The 18,896-nt window shown below is 40.6% G+C and overlaps 1 protein-coding gene across 50 annotated transcripts in view; it reads right to left on the reverse strand.

Annotated features, from left to right (window-relative positions):
- Positions 1–18,896, reverse strand: part of LOC108427456 (protein tyrosine phosphatase receptor type D) — a 713,922-nt gene that overhangs the window by 166,307 nt on the left and 528,719 nt on the right. For 29 of the 50 annotated variants that reach the window (XM_017697649.2, XM_017697635.2, XM_017697634.2 and 26 more), the window contains exon 11: positions 1,620–1,765. In XM_017697649.2, coding sequence (XP_017553138.1) covers positions 1,620–1,765 — 146 coding nt within the window. Of the gene's footprint in view, positions 1–1,616; positions 1,766–18,896 lie in introns of all 50 variants that reach the window. The other 21 variants (XM_017697632.2, XM_037532739.1, XM_017697621.2 and 18 more) reach the window with 1 other exon arrangement.

Here is an 18,896-nt window from a genome sequence, read left to right on the forward strand (position 1 = left end):
TTCTCCACGTACAGTGCACTACAGTATTACAGTGGATCTGACAGTGATTTCCTTTGCTAATACTAACTTTAAAGTGGAGCAAACAAAAAAGCCCCCTAGTGTAAACCACTCCTATGGATGAGCTGTCCGAACATAACTGAGAGGACTTCAAATTTAAAGGTTTGAGGGGAGGGGTTTACTAATGTAAAATGCTCTGTGAATGTTTTGTCTGTCTTTTGTACTGTATGTTAACCAGTCCCAATTTAATAGGAGAACCTGCTTGGCCACTTCACTTTAAGAATGGGAAACTGATTCCACTGCTTTATGTTACATTTTGAGTTGGAGGCTATGAGATCTCGGACTCGTGAGCCAATCAGTGCTTTGGCTTTGCCCCACTCTTAAAGCTGACGTAAACAAACTGGAGTATGCTCTTCATACGGTGTGTATATTGATGGAACAAGACAGGCACAGACAGTTGGACGTGAGCCAAATAAACAACACTGGACACTTGGTTTAGTGTGACGTAATGCTGGAACGGAAGACAGGACGCGGCTTGTTTTGGACGGACGACACATAGAAATGTTGACAAACAAGGTGTTGTTTGTAGCTTGCACAGCTAACGACGCATGCTAGAGATGTATACTCACTTTGTACAGAAAGATCCTGGCCAGTAAACTTGTGTTTCATAGGCTTAGATACATTAAAGATCATATAGTGGGAGTCCTCGCTCTACCACACACACAGACACACAAACAACTCGCACGCAACAGCCTAAATGACATTGTGTCCCAGTGAAAGACTACGTGTTAAAGCTAATCTGCATAGCAGCATGATGCAAAGCTTCCTCGCTCCTTTCTCAGGGAAAGGACGGAAGCTGTTGGGCTTCTGAAAGGAAATGAGTTGTAATAGGATGGCAGCGGCATGAAGAAGTGAAAGATGTGGCTGGAGAATCCCTTTGTTAGCGCATTTTCTAGCTTGCTAGCATTACCATGCAGCATGTGTTAGCGTTCCAGTGCGACGAACTCTGATAAGATTAGATTCGTGTTGCCATTAGACGTCCCTCAGCGCGATAAAGCCACTGCGGACTATCGCCAGACACAAAGCTAGATGTTTACAGAACAGAGACAATGGCAACACTGCTACACGACACAGAAATTAATGAAAATCTTATCAGTGTCCTTGTGAGATGGGTTGCTTTATCATGGTGAAGATTAAAGGAAGCAAATAAAAAAAATAAAGATTCAGCCAAATGAGAAAGCCAAAGCATGCACTGCAAGAGCAAAAGAAAATGTCCCAAGCATGAACCAATGAACACTCTGCACGTCTCAGCCAAATGCAAAACCATGAGGGCTTATGTAAGTGCCAAGGTCAAAGCTTTGAGAGTTATGTTCCTCCAGACTCTTCTGTATGTTTTTGTTTTTTTTTTTTTGGGGGGGGGGGGGGGTTGGTTGGTTGAAAATCATGCACATTTTTGTTTTCCAATGGCCGACCAAAAAGTGGTTATTGGCAAAATGTGTTAATACGCGAATGCAGCAATGTGATTAGCGTGGTTAGCGCCGCTTGAGCTAGTGTGAAAGGACCAGACACAATTAAGCATTCACTTTGTCGAGCATTTTACATCAGAACAATAGACCTAATACCTCAAATCTCTGGTTGCTCACTCTCTTCCCCTTCTTGTTCCACACAATCTTGGGTCGTGGGTCACCTGTGGCCTGGCAGATAAAGGAGGCAACGCCGCCCTGCACGCCCGTCTGGTCATTGGGTGTCCTTAAAAACTTTGGTGGAACTGTAAAAAAGACAATAAAAAGAAAGAAGGAAAGAATAAATGATAGCCACATTAATTCCTTTATGGTATTGTTCGCACCTATAGGGGACAGAGACCTAGTTTTGTGCTGCTTCCAGCACTTTACTGTTACTGTTAAGAGGATTAGCTTATGTTGCCTTCCCAACAATGGAACATGTATTGGCTTAAGGACAAAATGATTGACCAGGAAAAAAAAATACAATCAAATGAAAAGAGAGGAGATGCGATCGAATAAACAACTGAACATATAATCCCTCTTATTCTACAAAGGAAGGACGATGACTACTGATGTCATGCGTTGAGATTATATAGCAAAGTGTATGAAGCAGAGAGAAAGTGAAGATAACCATTAAAAAAGGCTTTATTTTAGCCCTTAGCAAGTGAAAACATCTTAAATCTTTTCAATATATCTTATATTTCTTACTAGCAAATAGTCACAAAGAAAATATATGATATTTCTTCTGTATTTCCGCAAATTTTATTTGTTTTATTTAATGAATGTGTCTTATTCCATTGGAAGATCTTTTTTCTCAAAATAAATTACATCTGCATTAAGTAAAATGATATGCCAGGACACTTTCACCGGACAATATAACTCAAAACAAGCTAAAATGTATAGAAAACAAGCTCAAATGTATAGAAATAATTTTTTTTTCTTAGAATGTTCTTCTGACAATCTCAATATAAGAAACATTAGATATGTTGACTAGGTTTTTTCACTTGATAAAATATGATTTTATTAACAGTGGACTTCTATTACATTCAGCCAGATCATAATGAAACAATCCTAAAACTTCCCATCTGCAAGAACAGCAGAAACAATACTGCTTATGTAGCCTAATGATGGGGACTGTATAGGTAAATGCCAAAAGTTTGTTTGTAAGAACTACCCAGAATGGTCAAACTGACAGGTCACTAACAAAAAGGGTCACCAATCTCACACACACATCCACCCACAATGAGGATGGGTTGAGGTTCACCATGTTACGGAAAATTGAGTATATATTCCAACAGTTTAAGAACAATGTTTTTTAATGCATGACTGTAAGGAATTAAGTAATTTCACCATAACAGTCCATAACATTATTAAATGATTCAGATAATACAGAGAAATCTGTGTGTAAAGGGAAAAGCAGAAAATTAATACTGAATGCCCATAACCTTTAACTCTCAGTTGGTATGCATTATAAATGGACATGATTTTGTAATGTATATAACCTCATTTAATGCAGATATTTTTGGCTGGAGTTCAGCAGTGACACTGTGGTGTTTAAAAACTCCAGCAGTACTGCTGTGTCTGATCCACTCAGACCAGCGCAACACACACTAACACACCACCACAGTCAGTGTTACTGCAGTGCTGTGAATGAATCACCACCCAAATAGTACTTGCTCTATGGTGGTCCTGTGGAGGTCCTGATCACTGAACAACAGGATGATAGAAGGTAACAGAGTATGCAGAGAAACAGATGGACTACAGTCTGTAACTGCAGAACTACAAAGAACATCTATATGGTAACTGGTGCTGATAAAATAGAATATGTATAGAAATAAAGAGTTGGTTATGTTATGGCTGATCAGTGTATATACAAAAAAACAGCTAATTAGTCAAAACATAAAATTTCTGGTCTTTGTATTGTTTTCTCTAAATGCTGGTAAAAAAGATTTGCAGGTCATTTATGTCTGTTTTTATTTGCATCTTTCCTACTGTCCCAACTATTTTGGAACTGAGTTTGTATATGTCAGATGTCTTAAAGGTTGTTTTAGTCAATTTTGATGTCCTTTTACCCCTGACAGTGTTATAACAACAGAAGCTTTTTGAAATAAATTTTTATAAATGTTTATATAGGTATATGTGCCATGTATCCTTACGAGCACTACCGCACAGTGAAGTGTTAACACAAAGAAATAAAAGAAGCTACGTATGCTGAAACATGACAGCTGAAGTATGATAACACTAGCTGTGATGTATTCTAATAGCTTTCACAGTCATTTAACTTTATAAAGTGTCCTAGTTGTATTGTTATTTAGTGATGTTATATAAAAGTGATCTAGCATTAATGTTGTATACTCTGAGCTTTAGTTTAGCTAAGTTTAGATTTACAGGGACAATGCACATGAGTCAACATTTCTATAAGGGTGCCAGTTTAGCCAATTTGGCTCATTTTAAACTGGATGTACTGACTGGCTTGAAAATTCATACTGAGTTCTGCTAATCTAGAATGGTGCCTCAAAATCTTTGATAAATAGCTTGATATTATGGTTTGTAACAATTCTAAACTACATTTTTAAGGCCAATTTGAGACACGTGACATAGAATATCTTCCGAGATCATCTAAAATTGAATCCACTGAAGCTTTTTATGGCAGCTCCTATCACAGTGTGCACAGTTTGTGCATGGTTTCTCTCTTTAGCGAACAGCGCAGTGGGATGTGCTAGCCTTTGGCCTGCGTGGTGTTGGAGTGACTCATTTCCTGGTCACATACTGGTCCTGTCTCTTTCACTGCAGGGCCTGGAGATGCTCTGCTCACTCCGTGCTTCTCTGGTGCCAACGCTCATTTGTACCAGGAATATTACAAAAATTGTGATAAAAAGAGAAACCAGTGCTAGTTGGTGCCTAGTTTTGAACTCCTACCACAGTTATTAAGGCTTAGAGCTCAACGAAGCAACAATCCCGAACAACCACTGAAAAAAACAAATGTTGGTTTGGTGATTCCTACATGTGTGCAGTTCTTGGGTGTTTCTGGAATGTTCTCTTACATCCACAGTGGTTCATCTGGCTCATCAGTTTTTGTTCTGAAACCTTCTAAAGGCAACTATCAACATTAGACATGGTGGCATTTAGTGAGGAATGATGTGATGGAGAATGTTAGTGTTTCATGGAAAATTAGTTTATTTGATGGAAAATCATGTTGTTTGATGAATATGTTGGTGTTTGACACAGAATGGTGGTATTTGAGGAAGTATGTTGGGGGACTATAATGGCTGTCGTAGAATGGAGGCATTTGATGGAGAATGTTGGTTTTGGATGCAGAGCTAGAATATCTGATGGAGAATGGCAGCATTGAGTGAAAAATGTTGGTGTTTGATGGAAAACGAGTTTTTATATGGAAAATTATGATGTTTGATGGACAAGCTAGTGTTTGAAGGAGAATGTGACATTTGAAAAAGAATTTTGGTTTTGATGGAGGACTATGATGGTTGATGGAGAATGGAGGCATTTGATTGAGAATGCTGCTTTCAGGCGGAGAGCTAGAATGTTTGATGGAGAATGGTGACATTTGATAGCGAATGATGGCGTTGGAGAATGTTCATGTTTGATGGAGAATGTTGGTGTTTGATAAAGAATGATGGTATGTTTTGGAGAGAACATTGATTGAATATTTTGAGAGAATTATTGATAATTTTGGAGAAGGTTGCTGATTGGTGGAGAATGGTAATGTTTGCTAAAGAATGTTGGTATGTGGTGGAGAAAGTTCATGTTAGCTGAGATGCTGTTTGGTGAAAAATACAGGTGTTTGATGGAAACTGTTGGTGTCTGGTAGGGAATGTTGGTGTTTGATGGAGAACTGTGTTGTCTGCAGGTCACTTCTCTCATTGGATGGACAACGGTGGTGTCTGTGGAGAACATTCATGTTTGTGGAAAATGCTGGTGTTTATGGAGAATGGAGTTGTTGGTTGAGAATGGTAGTGTTTGCTGGTGAATGTTAATGGTTGGTGGTCAGTATCGGTACAGGTGGGCTTTGGTCATTCCAGAGGTCAGTTAATTGCTGACAGAATGGTAGATCTCAAAGTAAATTGTAAAGCTGTAAATAACTACAGTAAGCTATCTAAATGGTAAAAAATGTGTCTATAAGTTCCAAGAAAGAAAAATAACAGAAAAAACTTTACAACTTTGAAAAGGTTCTTCACACTCACATAGCTAATTTGCAAAAAAAAAAATGTTTTGAAAAGCTCTTTAATAAACTAGAACAGGTTCTTTAAAAAGCTCGTCTTGGCATTGGCCATGGTAGGGTCCAGAAAAATATCACCTTCAATTTTACTCAGCTGACATGCTGCCACCCACATAGCATGGGAAACCGGTGTGTATTGTGGCTAGGTCCCATATGTGCACTTGCTAGGCCATGTCCGAGTCTTTCTACCAACTCTAATTGGTCTTTCAATTCAGCAAAAGCACTGGAGTGTGGAGGCATGCAAGAGTGGTATGCCAAAAATGCAGAAAGAATGGAGAGAGAAACAGAGAGAGAGGTACGGTAGCAGAGGCCTGTGGGCGATACAAATGGAACTCAGTATGATCTATTAGCTGTCCCTTATAAACATGTCCAACACAGAGGCTTCAATACTGCCATGGACGTCAACAGTTTAATCTTTCTCTCTCTTGATGTCGTCACTGTGTCCCTACACAGTATAATCCCTGATCCCCTTGCCCCATTGGCAGCGTCAGCTGATGGATATATTTGTTGTTTTATTGCTGATCAGTTTGTGGAATTACAAAAAGGAAAAAGAAAAAGAGAACATTCAACTAATTTCAAGCAGGACATAAGCCATGATGGTAACTTTTACATAACGCTACTGTCCATAGCCAAAAGATATTTCCTAAAGCCACAATACAAAAAGACAGACCCAAACAAAGATGATCAAAGATCTGATTGCCTAATATTTCTATTTTCACTTTATTGGAGCATTCAACATTACAATATGGCACAGCGGAGTTTGGCCTGATCCACTCCTGACCCTGAGCTAAGGTGCTAGCCACAAGTTAATATATTAGCTTTGAGCTAACACACTAGTCTTGTGATTAGACGTTAGCCGTAGTGGTAACTAGAGCTCATGATTTAGGAGAAAATATCTGGTAGCTATTTTTCTGACCAATATTGTGACTTCAATTTAAATTGTGATTACTTTCTGTAAATTAAGGTCCAGGCCTTTTATTTTTGGCTATCAAGCCTGGAATATGCACTATTTCTGGCTCGAGGCTTGAACACTGCCAGGCAGTTGTGGCTGTGTCACCATGTTTACAGCACATGCATGTTTGGCTGCTTTTGGTGGATCTAAAGCCGAATCTGGTCTTCACACGTGTTGTGTTTTCATGTAATACATATGTCTGTCTGTTCCATTTATTACTCCTGTAAACTTTATGTACATGATATAAAGAGATCAGCAAAAAAAAAAAAAAACTGAAATATTGTCGTGACTGTTCTAGCTTTCTCATCATATGATGTACAGCTATATAAGGAGAGAGAGAGATGCATGTGGGTTCACAGCATTCTTTACGGTTTCTGCCCAGAATATAGACACCCAATGTTTTTTTATACTGCCGCGGTGCTGTTATGTGCTCTTCTTCAGAAGTGAAATGGGCCAAACTCATCTACACAAACTGACATTAATATGTCAAAAAGATGCAAGTTTAGCTACAAAAGCAAGCAAACCTGGTTGATTTTAAATTCACTGAAATTCAAATAATAGGTCAACAAATGGCAAAGCCAAATTATTTTTGTTAACTTACTATTACAAACTTAACAGGTTCAATGAACTCAAAGCCAGTCAGGTTGACTTCCTTGTTTAGTTACATTTTTGCATAATTTATGTTTAATTTACCCACCTAACCACATAAACACAGGTAGGGAACTGCTTTGTTAGATCATATATTTTACCTATAAATATTTATATTTATATGGAATAACGTATATTTAAATTGTTGCTTTTTACATTTATTAAATGTATGAATGTATAAGTGTATAATCAGAAAACAGAGAGTAAATAAGAATCTCCCTCTCAGCAATACAGATACTACTGAGTCACTGTGTGTCTGTGTGTGTATTGACCTGTCAGGACTGGAAAACAACAGAGAGAGAGGGAGAGAGACAGAGAGAGAGAGAGAGAGAAAGAGAGAGAGAGAGAGAAATGGAGAGAAAAGAGAGAGCGGGAAAGAGATGGAGAACAAGAGAAAGAGGAAAGAGATACACAGAGATAAGGTGTGAGAGAGAGAGCGTGACAAAGGAAAGCGAAAGACAGAAAGAAATAAAGAGTTCAAGAGGGAGGGTAGAGAGGAAAGAGTGAGAAAGAGGGAACAGACAGAAGAAGAGAGTGTGAGAGAGAGGGAGAGAACAGAGCAAGGAAAGAGGGAAAAGAAAGAGAGTCAGAGAAGTGTGAGAGCAAGACAAAGAAAAGAGAAAAACCGAGGAGGGGGGCAATATACACATACATTGTGATGACAGGTGAGCTTCCACACTCTAATATGTCACAGATCAAGACTCCGCTACACTGATTTCCCCAGACACGTGTGTCTCTGTGTGTGTCTGTGTGCATGTATGTGTGTGTGTCTGTGTGTGTCTGTGTGCGTGAATGTGTCTGTGTGTGTGTGTGTCTGTGTGCGTGTATGTGTTTTGTGTGTGTGAATGTGTCAGTGTGTGTGTATGTCTTTGTGTGTGAATGTGTCAGTTGTGTGTGTGTGTCTGTGTGTGTCTGTGTGCGTGTATGTGTTGTGTGTGTCTGTGTGCGTGAATGTGTCAATCAGTGTGTGTGTGTGTGTGTGTGTGTGTGCGTGTATGTGTTGTGTGTGTCTGTACAAGAATGTGTTGGGGTGTGTGTGTGCATGAATTTGTCAGTGTGTATGTGTGCGTGAATCTGTCTGTGTGTGTGTGTGTGTGTGTGTGTGTGTGTGTGTGTTGGTGTGGCTGTGTGCGTGAATGTGTCAGTGTGTGTGTGTGCGTGAAAGTGTGTGTGTGTGTGTTGGTGTGGCTGTGTGCGTGAATGTGTCAGTGTGTGTGTGTGCGTGAAAGTGTCAGTGTGTGCGTGTATGTCTGTGTGCGTGAATGTGTCAGTGTGTGTGTGTGTGTGTGCATGAAAGTGTCAGTGTGTGCGTGTATGTCTGTGTGCGTGAATGTGTCAGTGTGTGTGTGTGTGTCTGCGTATGTCTTTTTGCGTGTATGTGTTGGTATGTGTGTGTGTGTGTGTGTGTCTGTGTGAGTGAATGTGTCAGTGTGTGTATGTCTGTGTGCGTGAATGTGTCAGTGTGTGTATGTCTTTGTGTGTGAATGTGTCAGTGTGTATGTGTGTGTGTCTGTTTGCGTGAATATGTCCGTGTGTGTGTGTGTGTCTGTGTGCGTGTATGTGTTTTGTGTGTGTGTGTGTGTGAATGTGTCAGTGTGTGTGTATGTCTTTGTATGTGAATGTGTCAGTGTGTGTGTGTGTCTGTGTGTGTCTGTGTGCGGTTATGTGTTGTGTGTGTGTCTGTGTGTGTGAATGTGTCAATCAGTGTGTGTGTGTGTGTGTCTGTGTACGTGAATGTGTTGGGGTGTGTGTGTGTGCATGAATGTGTCAGTGTATGTGTGTGTGTGTGAATGTGTCTGTGTGTGTGTGTGTGTGTGTGTTGGTGTGTCTGTGCGTGAATGTGTTGGGGTGTGTGTGTGCATGAATGTGTCAGTGTGTATGTGTGTGTGAATGTGTCTGTGTGTGTTGGTGTGTCTGTGCGTGAATGTGTCAGTGTGTGTGTGTGTGTGCGTGAAAGTGTCAGTGTGTGCGTGTATGTCTGTGTGTGTGAATGTGTCAGTGTGTGTGTGTGTGTCTGTATGTCTGTGTGCGTGTATGTGTTGGTATGTGTGTGTGTGTGTGTGTCTGTGTGAGTGAATGTGTCAGTGTGTGTATGTCTGTGCGTGAATGTGTCAGTGTGTGTGTATGTCTTTGTGTGTGAATGTGTCAGTGTGTATGTGTTGTGTGTGTGTCTGTGTGCGTGAATGTGTTGGGGTGTGTGTGTGTGCATGAATGTGTCAGTGTGTATGTGTGTGTGAATGTGTCTGTGTGTGTGTGTGTGTTGGTGTGTCTGTGCGTGAATGTGTTGGGGTGTGTGTGTGCATGAATGTGTCAGTGTGTATGTGTGTGTGAATGTGTCTGTGTGTGTTGGTGTGTCTGTGCATGAATGTGTCAGTGTGTGTGTGTGTGTGAATGTGTCTGTGTGTGTGTGTGTGTGTTGGTGTGTCTGTGCGTGAATGTGTTGGGGTGTGTGTGTGCATGAATGTGTCAGTGTGTATGTGTGTGTGAATGTGTCTGTGTGTGTGTGTTGGTGTGTCTGTGCGTGAATGTGTCAGTGTGTGTGTGTGTGCGTGAAAGTGTCAGTGTGTGCGTGTATGTCTGTGTGTGTGAATGTGTCAGTGTGTGTGTGTGTCTGTGTATGTCTGTGTGCGTGTATGTGTTGGTATGTGTGTGTGTGTGTGTCTGTGTGAGTGAATGTGTCAGTGTGTGTATGTCTGTGCGTGAATGTGTCAGTGTGTGTGTATGTCTTTGTGTGTGAATGTGTCAGTGTGTATGTGTTGTGTGTGTGTGTCTGTGTGCGTGAATGTGTCAATCAGTGTGTGTGTGTGTGTGTGTTGGTGTGTCTGTGTGCGTGAATGTGTCAGTATGTATGTGTGTGTGTGTGCGTGAAAGTGTCAGTGTGTGCGTGTATGTCTGTGTGCGTGAATGTGTCAGTGTGTGTGTGTGTGTGTATCTGTGTATGTCTGTGTGCGTGTGTGTGTGTTTGTGTCTGTGTATGTCTGTGTGCGTGCATGTGTTGGTATGTGTGTGTGAATGTGTCAGTGTGTGTATGTCTGTGTGCGTGAATGTGTCAGTGTGTGTGTATGTCTTTGTGTGTGAATGTGTCAGTATGTATGTGTGTGTGTGTGTCTGTGTGCAGTTATGTGTTGTGTGTGTGTGTCTGTGTGCGTGAATGTGTTGGTGTGTGTGTGTGTGTGTATGTGTTGTGTGTGTGTCTGTGTACGTGAATGTGTCAGTGTGTGTGTCTGTGTGCGTGTCTCTTCGTCCCTGCCTCGTCGCTGTCTGAGCGGGATGATGGGTAATTGATACGCTGTGGGTTTGTTTGCTCAGGACTCAGGCGTCCGGGCTCGAGCGTGGGCCATGACAGACTGCAGTCACACATATACAAACGCGCTGCTGTTGCACTGGGCCAGCGAGAAGCAGCACAATGGGAGATGATTGAGGCGTGACTGGGGGGAAAATAGTGTTTTCATAGAGCCTACAGCAGCCATTTTCAACTGCCGCCAATGCCATCAATCACAAAACGCATGGAAAGACAAACACAAACACCAGAGAAGATTAACAATAGCAACCAATTTCACACAGCACAACGATATGATGTTTACTTTTCTTCTGACAAAAATCTCATACACTAGCACTTAAGTGATAAATACACAGTTTTTAGGTCCTGTACATGTCATTTGATAGAGGATGCTTCAGTGTCTGTCAACAAAAGCATTGCAAAATATTGCTGGAAAATGGTGGGGTTTTTTTTTTTTTCAGAAAAGGATGCTGTTTGGTGGAGGATGTTGGAATATTTCTTGCAGATCAGGATATTTCCTGTTTGGTGAAGATTTTTGGTATTTCCTCCAAAATATTGACAGGCAGTAGAGAATGATAATGTTTGGTGGCGAATTGGGAAATTGAAAAAGTGATAATGCTTGGTGGAAGATGTTTTTTGATGGAAATGATGTTGGTGTTTTTCAGAAAAAGATTTTTGGAATGTAGCCATAAATAATGATGTTTAATGTTGAATGTTGGTGTTTGTTGGAGAATCATTTTTGGTCCAGAATAATTGTGTTCGGTGGAGAATGGTGGTGATTGGTGGAGAATGGTGGTGTTTGTTGGAATATTATGGCGTTTGACGGGGAATGATGGTGCTTGGGGAGAATCTTTGTGTTTGATGGAGAACGGTGGTGTTTGGCGGGGAACTATGGTGTTTGGTTGAGAATGATGGTGCTTGGTGGAGAATGACCGTGTTTAGTGGAGAACAGTGGAAAATGGTGATGTTTGGTGAAGAATGGTCAGTGTGGACGAACTCTCAGGGTTTCAGCTCATGCACTACTGTACAGGTCAGTATACACAGAATATGATCAAAGGCAGCCCATTGTTTTTCTATATAATTAGGTCTGCAGTGTGTCACTATGGTGACCAAAGGGATTACTGTGGAATTGGAGGAACCTGCCAATGTCTGTGTCTTGGTTTCTTCGCTACATCTCTCTCGCTCTTGCTCTCTCTCTCTCTCTCTCTCTCTCTCTCTCTCTCTCTCTCTCAATACACATTTGTCAGTGTACGTAAATACATCCAGTCTTAGCTGGAGTCATTACTGATGTTGAACAGCAATCCAGACCAGATCAGCCGAATGCAGAATGGGACATCAAAGATTGGGCTGTCACCAAATCTGCACTAATGGCATTTGTGGTCGGGGAAAATCACTACTTAAAGCTTAAAGCTACAACAAGGGAAAAGAAATTGCTTTTGGTTTTTTTTTTTTTTTTGGAAGCCACATTTCATTCAGACAAATAGCTGAGAGAGAGCATGAGAGAGAGAGGAGTTTTTTTTTTTATTAAATAATAAAAAATAATATTAAATAACACTTTCTACTGCTCTGTTTCTCTTTATGTCTCTAGTTATGCTTTGCATTAATTTCTCTAATAAAATTTCTCTAATTTCCTGCTAATACAGCACCATGAGAAAGAGACTTTTAGACAAGAAAAAAAAAACTGTTGACAAATTAAGGAGAGATAAATACATGAGTCCAGAAGAAAGTGATGAGGAGAGTATGAAGGTGTGAAAGACTTTATATTGTGGCCTGGATCCGTTCTTCTCCTGGTTGGGCTAACTTTAATCTACCTGCTCTAATACGCAGGCTAGCGCCGCTAATCCTCGTCTAAGCCTGCGCCCACCAATAAATGAAAAGTGTAAATCCAGCAAAGCTAAAAGGTTGGTGATGTTCTTGTGCGTGTATGCGTGCGTGTCCGGGTGGGGGGCTGTTATATAATGTGCCTATGTTCACTAAGTTAATGAAAAGCGAAGTTACGCTTCAGAGCGCTCTGCTGCTCCATATTCAATTTAACACAGCCTGACGTCGAATTAATAATTTGGAGACAAACTAAAAGCTTCTGCTAGTCTGGAGTAAAGACAGAGAGATACCAAACTGCACAGGATCCAGTCACACTAGACTTTTTATCTTGGGGAGCAAAAGTGCAAAGTTTGCAGTGGGCTTAGGGCTAAAAAGCACAGTTCAAACTGGGGCAGAGGGTTTTGGTGGGAGCTCAGACTATTTTAAACTACTTTGACCATATATCTTTTGTAGTTTTTTGTAAGTATTACTACCTGTATACATACAAATTGTTCTTACAGTTTTTTTTTAATTTTTTTATTCAGCTTCATGTTGTACTGTACGGCTATATCACTGCAACAAAAATGCACTGTAAAAATTACAGTAGATAATTAGCTATGTGCGTTACTGGATATATTATTACATATGAACTGTAAAAGTAATATCAGTAACTCAGTAATCAGTAATTTACTGTAAATTCCTAAAAAACATTCTCTACAGTGTTTGGGAAAGAAATCGCTCCTAACACATCCAGACTTTGTGTGCAGAGAACTTTGGTTTAAATCCATATTTTCTGTCATGACTTTATGTCCTTGTGCACATGAGACTCATGGGAAATGCAGTCCTTACACAGTCAGCAACTTCCACATTCCCTCTCTCTCTCTCTCTCTCTGAACTTAATGATCCTTGTTTCCTCAACCAGGTCACTGTAGGTGGCACATCAGATTGACACAAAGCATTATGGGAGATTAACCTAAATGTGCTTCAAACAGATTTATGCAACACACACATACTCAGATGTGACAGTGTGTGTCAATACTGAAGCCTTCTGAGGAGTTCAGAACACGTACTTACTTCAACATCTGAGAGAGATTAAGACTGCTTGCTTATACTGTGTGGGTATTTTCCTAATTAAGTTGTTTACTTTGCTGCTACTGGAAACCTTTAAATGAATTCATGTCATAGAACCTCTGGAAGTTTAGAATATACAAATCCTAGGCTGAATCTCAAATGGCTAATGGACTCCCATGCATCACTCTGATCACCACTTCCTATCTTTCTCACTCTCCCTCCCTGTTACTCCTGTCCAATCCACCTCTTTGTCAGTGCAACTTGCACTCCACTCCTTCCTCATCTTTCACCTCAACTATCCTGACCACCCTTCCCCATCCTGACTCATTTTCCTCTCTCTCACTGAACATGGCTACAGATGCTTTCCTTTCTTCACTGCCATCTGCAATTAACTTTGTGTCCTCTCTCCTCTAGGCCAGCAAGATCTTCCTCACCTGCCCCCTGGCTGATGGATGTCCTGCGCAGCAACCGACAAGAACTAAGGAAGGCTGAGAGAAGGTGGAGGAAATCCCAGCTCGACTTGGATCTTTACTCCTACCAATCTCTCCTTTCCAAGTTCTCACTTGAAGTTACTGCTGCAAAGTCATCTTTCTACAGAGGGAAGCTGGAAGCATCAGCATCTGATCCACGCAAGCTCTTCAGCATTTTCTCCTCTCTTCTCAACCCTCCTCCTCCACCTCCCCCCTCTTCTCTCACCCCTGAGGATTTTGTCACCTTCTTTGAGGAGAGGGTTGATAGAATCCGCCAGTCTTTTCCCTCTGTCCCCACTCCTTCCAGTAACCCAACCACCTGCCCATTGGATCTCATCCCATCTGCATTATTTCAGTCAGTCTCCAAGGACCTACTGCCCTTCATTACTTTTCTCATCAACAAGTTCTTGGCATCAGGTGAAGTTCCATCAACTTTCAAGACTGCAAGAGTACTTCCCATCTTGAAGAAACCCATGTTTGACAGCTCTGATGTCAACAACTACAGACCAGTATCACTTCATTCTTTCCTTTTAAAAATTCTTGAACGTGTAGTCTATAATCAAATTTCTCTTTCTTACACAGAACCGGCTCCAGGACCCCAACCAGGCTTCAAACCAGCGCACTCGATAGAAACTGCTCTCATAGCAGTGAACGAGAAGCTCCATTCAGCAAGATCAGCCAAACTGTCATCTGTCCTGATCCTTTTTGATCTCTCAGCAGCTTTTGACACAGTCAACCATATGATCCTTCTGGACATCCTCATCAACCTTGGAATCACTGGCTATGCATGGAAGTAGTTCAAGTCCTATCTGGAGGATTGCTCCATCATGATCTTGCTATCTCATTCGAGAACTCTCTGATTGTTTCGTCTGTAGAGGCAAGAAGTCTTGGAGTTATTCTGGATGGCCAGTTATTGCTCTCACATCGCAAACTTAAGTTGGTCATGCAGATATCTCCTGTACAACATCCGTAGGATCCGACCGTTCCTTGCCCGAGAGGCTGCCCAGGTGCTAGTGCAGTCTCTTGTCATCTCGAGGTTTGACTACTGCAGCTCGCTCTTGGCTGGTCTTGCCATGCAGGCCATCAAGCCTCTGCAACTGGCACCCAAGTGGTGGAATGAACTCCCACTGGCTGTCCGTACAGTGGAGTCTCTTGCTGTCTTGGTATCAACAGTGACTTTTTGTTTCTAGCAGTATCTGAGCTCAGGACTGTATTTTTCTCTAATCTATTGGTAACTAGCAAAAATACTTTCTCTAGATAGACAAAGCACTTCTTGTACGTTGCTCTGGATAAGAGCGTCTGCTAAATGCTGTAAATGTAAATGTAATGGCTGCATACTCCAAAGAAAGTGCCCTAAATAGGTCTTAAAATACTGGCTTCTAGTGCACTGGTTTGGGTGTGAAAGCCAAAATGTCATAATTCACACAGTTCATTATTTAGAGAAAAGGGAGTCGACTGATATTTAGCCCTAGTCAGTATAAGGTGTATACCTGAGTAGCACCAAAACTGCACATAGTTAGCGGCTATCATACATTCTAAATAGACTTCTAGGGTTAGCCAACAAAGCCAAAGTAAATTCTGAAGATTCTCCGAGCGCATTTCAGATGGACTTCCCCCTCTGCTTGTCTCTCTGACTGACAGATTCAATTTCATCTGCATGAAAGCCCCTATTTCCCGCCATGTCGGTCCTCTACGGAGAGACAGGAGGGTCGTAATTAATCCAAACTCCATGCGTGGCAGCCTGACAAATCTCTGCGCGTTTTTTGGAACGAGAACCGTGAAAGAGAAGCTTTAAAGACGCCGTTAACCTCCTAAGCCTCGCACCCATCTGCAAAAGAAATACTGGCGGACGATGGTTGGGCTCTCTGACAAAATGGCCACGGTCGGATTTGTGTAATGGTGGGGTTAAGGGAAAGAAAGCAGCTTATGCACTCGTACTGTCGGTGGAATCAAAAAATATCAGGCTTGGGTTTTGGTGAGTGTATGTGTGTTAAACTTTAAATACATGAAAAGATTGAGAGGCAATAAAGAAAAAAAAGGCAAAACTCAGTTTGTACTTAATGGTTAAAATTATAACTCATCAGTGATAATTACAAAAGCATGCTGTAATATTGTATAAAGTATTTCTGATTAGTCACTATATTTTTTTCTCACTAGTTCACTGAAACAAGTGGAGAAACCCTGTGAACAATGTGCAGAGTATAAACTTTTAATCCATACCTCTTTTGTATTTGTAACTTTGTAAGAAGAGATGTTGTATTATGATTTAAATTTAGCGAAGAGTTTGTGCTGTCTGTACAGCTGTTATTCCATCCTTTGAAGTATTTGCCATGCTAAACTAACAGAAAAAGTGCAGACTCCAACCTGTTCACACAAAACTGAATATAAAGATAATTCTGTAACTATCTATGTAATAACTATGTAATTACACATAAGTAATAGAGTAAAATGACAGTAATAACTCTAGCCTTCTAAGGCTTATTCTTCAAGTCACTCTCTGCACATGGACCTCCATGCACAGCTAAAAATAAAAGAATGAATAAAACAATAAAGTAAAATAAGGCATGCATAATTCAGTGAGGACGAGTGACTAATCTGTATACTGTAACCGAAAGAGACAAGATGGGCAGGAAAGGTTTATACAGTTCTGTCTATGCTGCTAAAAAGAGGCAGAGAGCCAGAGAGAGCGAGAAAGGCGAGAGACAGTTGAAGTCAGTGAGAGTTGTGTATTAACGGAAGGGCCTGGCAGGGTGTGCGCATGTTGCTGGAGGATGATTACTTTTGGCTAGAGCTTCAAACAGCCCTTTAGAGGGACTCCCTCACACTCAGCCTGATACAGCATCAAACAGAATACACAATCAACCTGCACACACACCTCACAGGCTCACACAAACTCATATACTCATACACACCGTGGCTCATTCACAGTCTGAGCTCCTTCATTCAAAAACATCTCCAAGAGCACATTCATACACACTCATGAGCATCATACTCACATGACTACAGACAAAAGCAAACATCAGTAGAATGGGACGCTGTGGAGTAACTGCACATGACCCTAATGTCACAATGCCCAATGCCAAGAGTGGGCTAGAGGGTTCAAAAGCACCCCAGGATTGGTCTGCGGAGCAGTGAAGCCGTGTTCTCTACTACTAAAAAGCTCATAAGAAACTTATGATTATTTATTATTATATGAACTTAAATATTTAGAGAAATACTCCCTAAAGATAATCTTATTTTCATAAGATTTTAAGAAAATCAAAAATTTTCTCAAGAAAATCTTAATTGTTATCTTATGTACGCTATATTGCATTTTACCACGTACCATAAATGAAGCAAGATACTATTTAAATGTGTATTGACTGTTATTTCTGTTATTTAGTTTAATCCACTCAGAGGAGAAAAATGGAGAAAAACATCAAATCAAGCATTTAAGAAATTTTAGCAAACAAGAACTAGAGGTAGTAATGGAATAAACAGCCATCAGGAAAAAATCCACTTTGGAAAATATGGTAATTGTTGGGTGACGGATGATGATGGGCTGAAGTAGCAAGGGCAGCATCCACAATAAATTTAGATGCTCACCTTGTCAACATAAGTGTGAGGCTGTTGTCATGTGAAGAAAACATCTGAGAACATAATATGTTCAAGAATACCACTTATTCTATAAGTACACACACACACACACACACACACCGGCCACTTTATTAGGTACAATTAGGTTCAATAGCTTGTTAACACAAATAGCTAATCAGCCAATCACATGGCCGCAACTCAGTACACTCAGTCAAGACAACTTGCTGAAGTGCAGACCGAGCATCAGAATGGGGAAGAAAGGTGATTTAAGTGACTTTGAACGTGGCGTGGTTGTTGGTGGCAGACGGGCTGGTCTGAGTATTTCAGAAAATGCTGATCTGCTGGGATTTTCATGCACAGCCATCTCAAGGGTTTAAAGAGAACGGTCCGAAAAAGAGAAAATATCAAGTGAGCGGCAGTTGTGTAGACGACAATGCCTTGTTGATGTGAGAGGTCAGAGGAGAATGGGCAGACTGGTTCGAGATGATAGAAAGGTGACAGTATCTCAAATAACCAACCAAAATCTCTGAGGAACGTTTCCAATGCCTCGTTGAAAGTATGCCATGAAGAATTAAGACAGTTCTGAAGGCAAAAAGGGGTCCAACCTTTTACTAGCAAGGGGTACCTAATAAAGTGGCTGGCGAGTGTGTGTGTGTGTGTGTGTGTGTGTGTGTGTGTGTGTGTGTGTGTGTGTGTGTGTATATACATGTAGTACTGTGCAAATGTCATGTTCCACATACTCTCATTGATAAAGTAAGTGACAAGAAGCCACAGATGAAATGCAAAGAAACTACCAAAAGTAGTTTAAGAAGTAGACGGTGCATCCATACTTCTAATTAGATTATATTACATTGAAGATTATATTTTGTACATATATTTATATGTATTTCCTTATAATTATCATAATATTAGTTTTTGCAATACCAATATCAGAGATGGCTGGAAGATGCAAATGACCAATCACAGTGTTTTTACTATGTGCTGTGATTCGTATCCTGACCAATCACAGCTCCAGAGTTTTTGTGTTTATCCTGAGTAATAAGGGTGATCATGCAATCTAATGGAAAGGCATTATTTTGATAGTTTAAAATATTTTAAAAAATTAAACTGTCACATTACTGATTAACAAGTGTGTTTTAATAAACTGTATGCAGATCACAGTAACAATAAAACTGATATGGTTTTGTGTTATTTATTATACTATTCATTATAATACTATTTATTATACTATTTATTTTCAGTTTGGAGAAATTTGGTCAGATATTTTTGTGAGCTGCTCATTTTTACTCTTGAAAGTCAAGTGTAGGTGCAGCAGGAGCACCAACATTTTCTCTCCCTCCATTAAATTAATGTTGTGGAAAAG

The sequence above is a fragment of the Pygocentrus nattereri genome, chromosome 22, assembly GCF_015220715.1.
Source record: "Pygocentrus nattereri isolate fPygNat1 chromosome 22, fPygNat1.pri, whole genome shotgun sequence".
NCBI classification, from domain to species: Eukaryota; Metazoa; Chordata; class Actinopteri; order Characiformes; family Serrasalmidae; genus Pygocentrus; species Pygocentrus nattereri.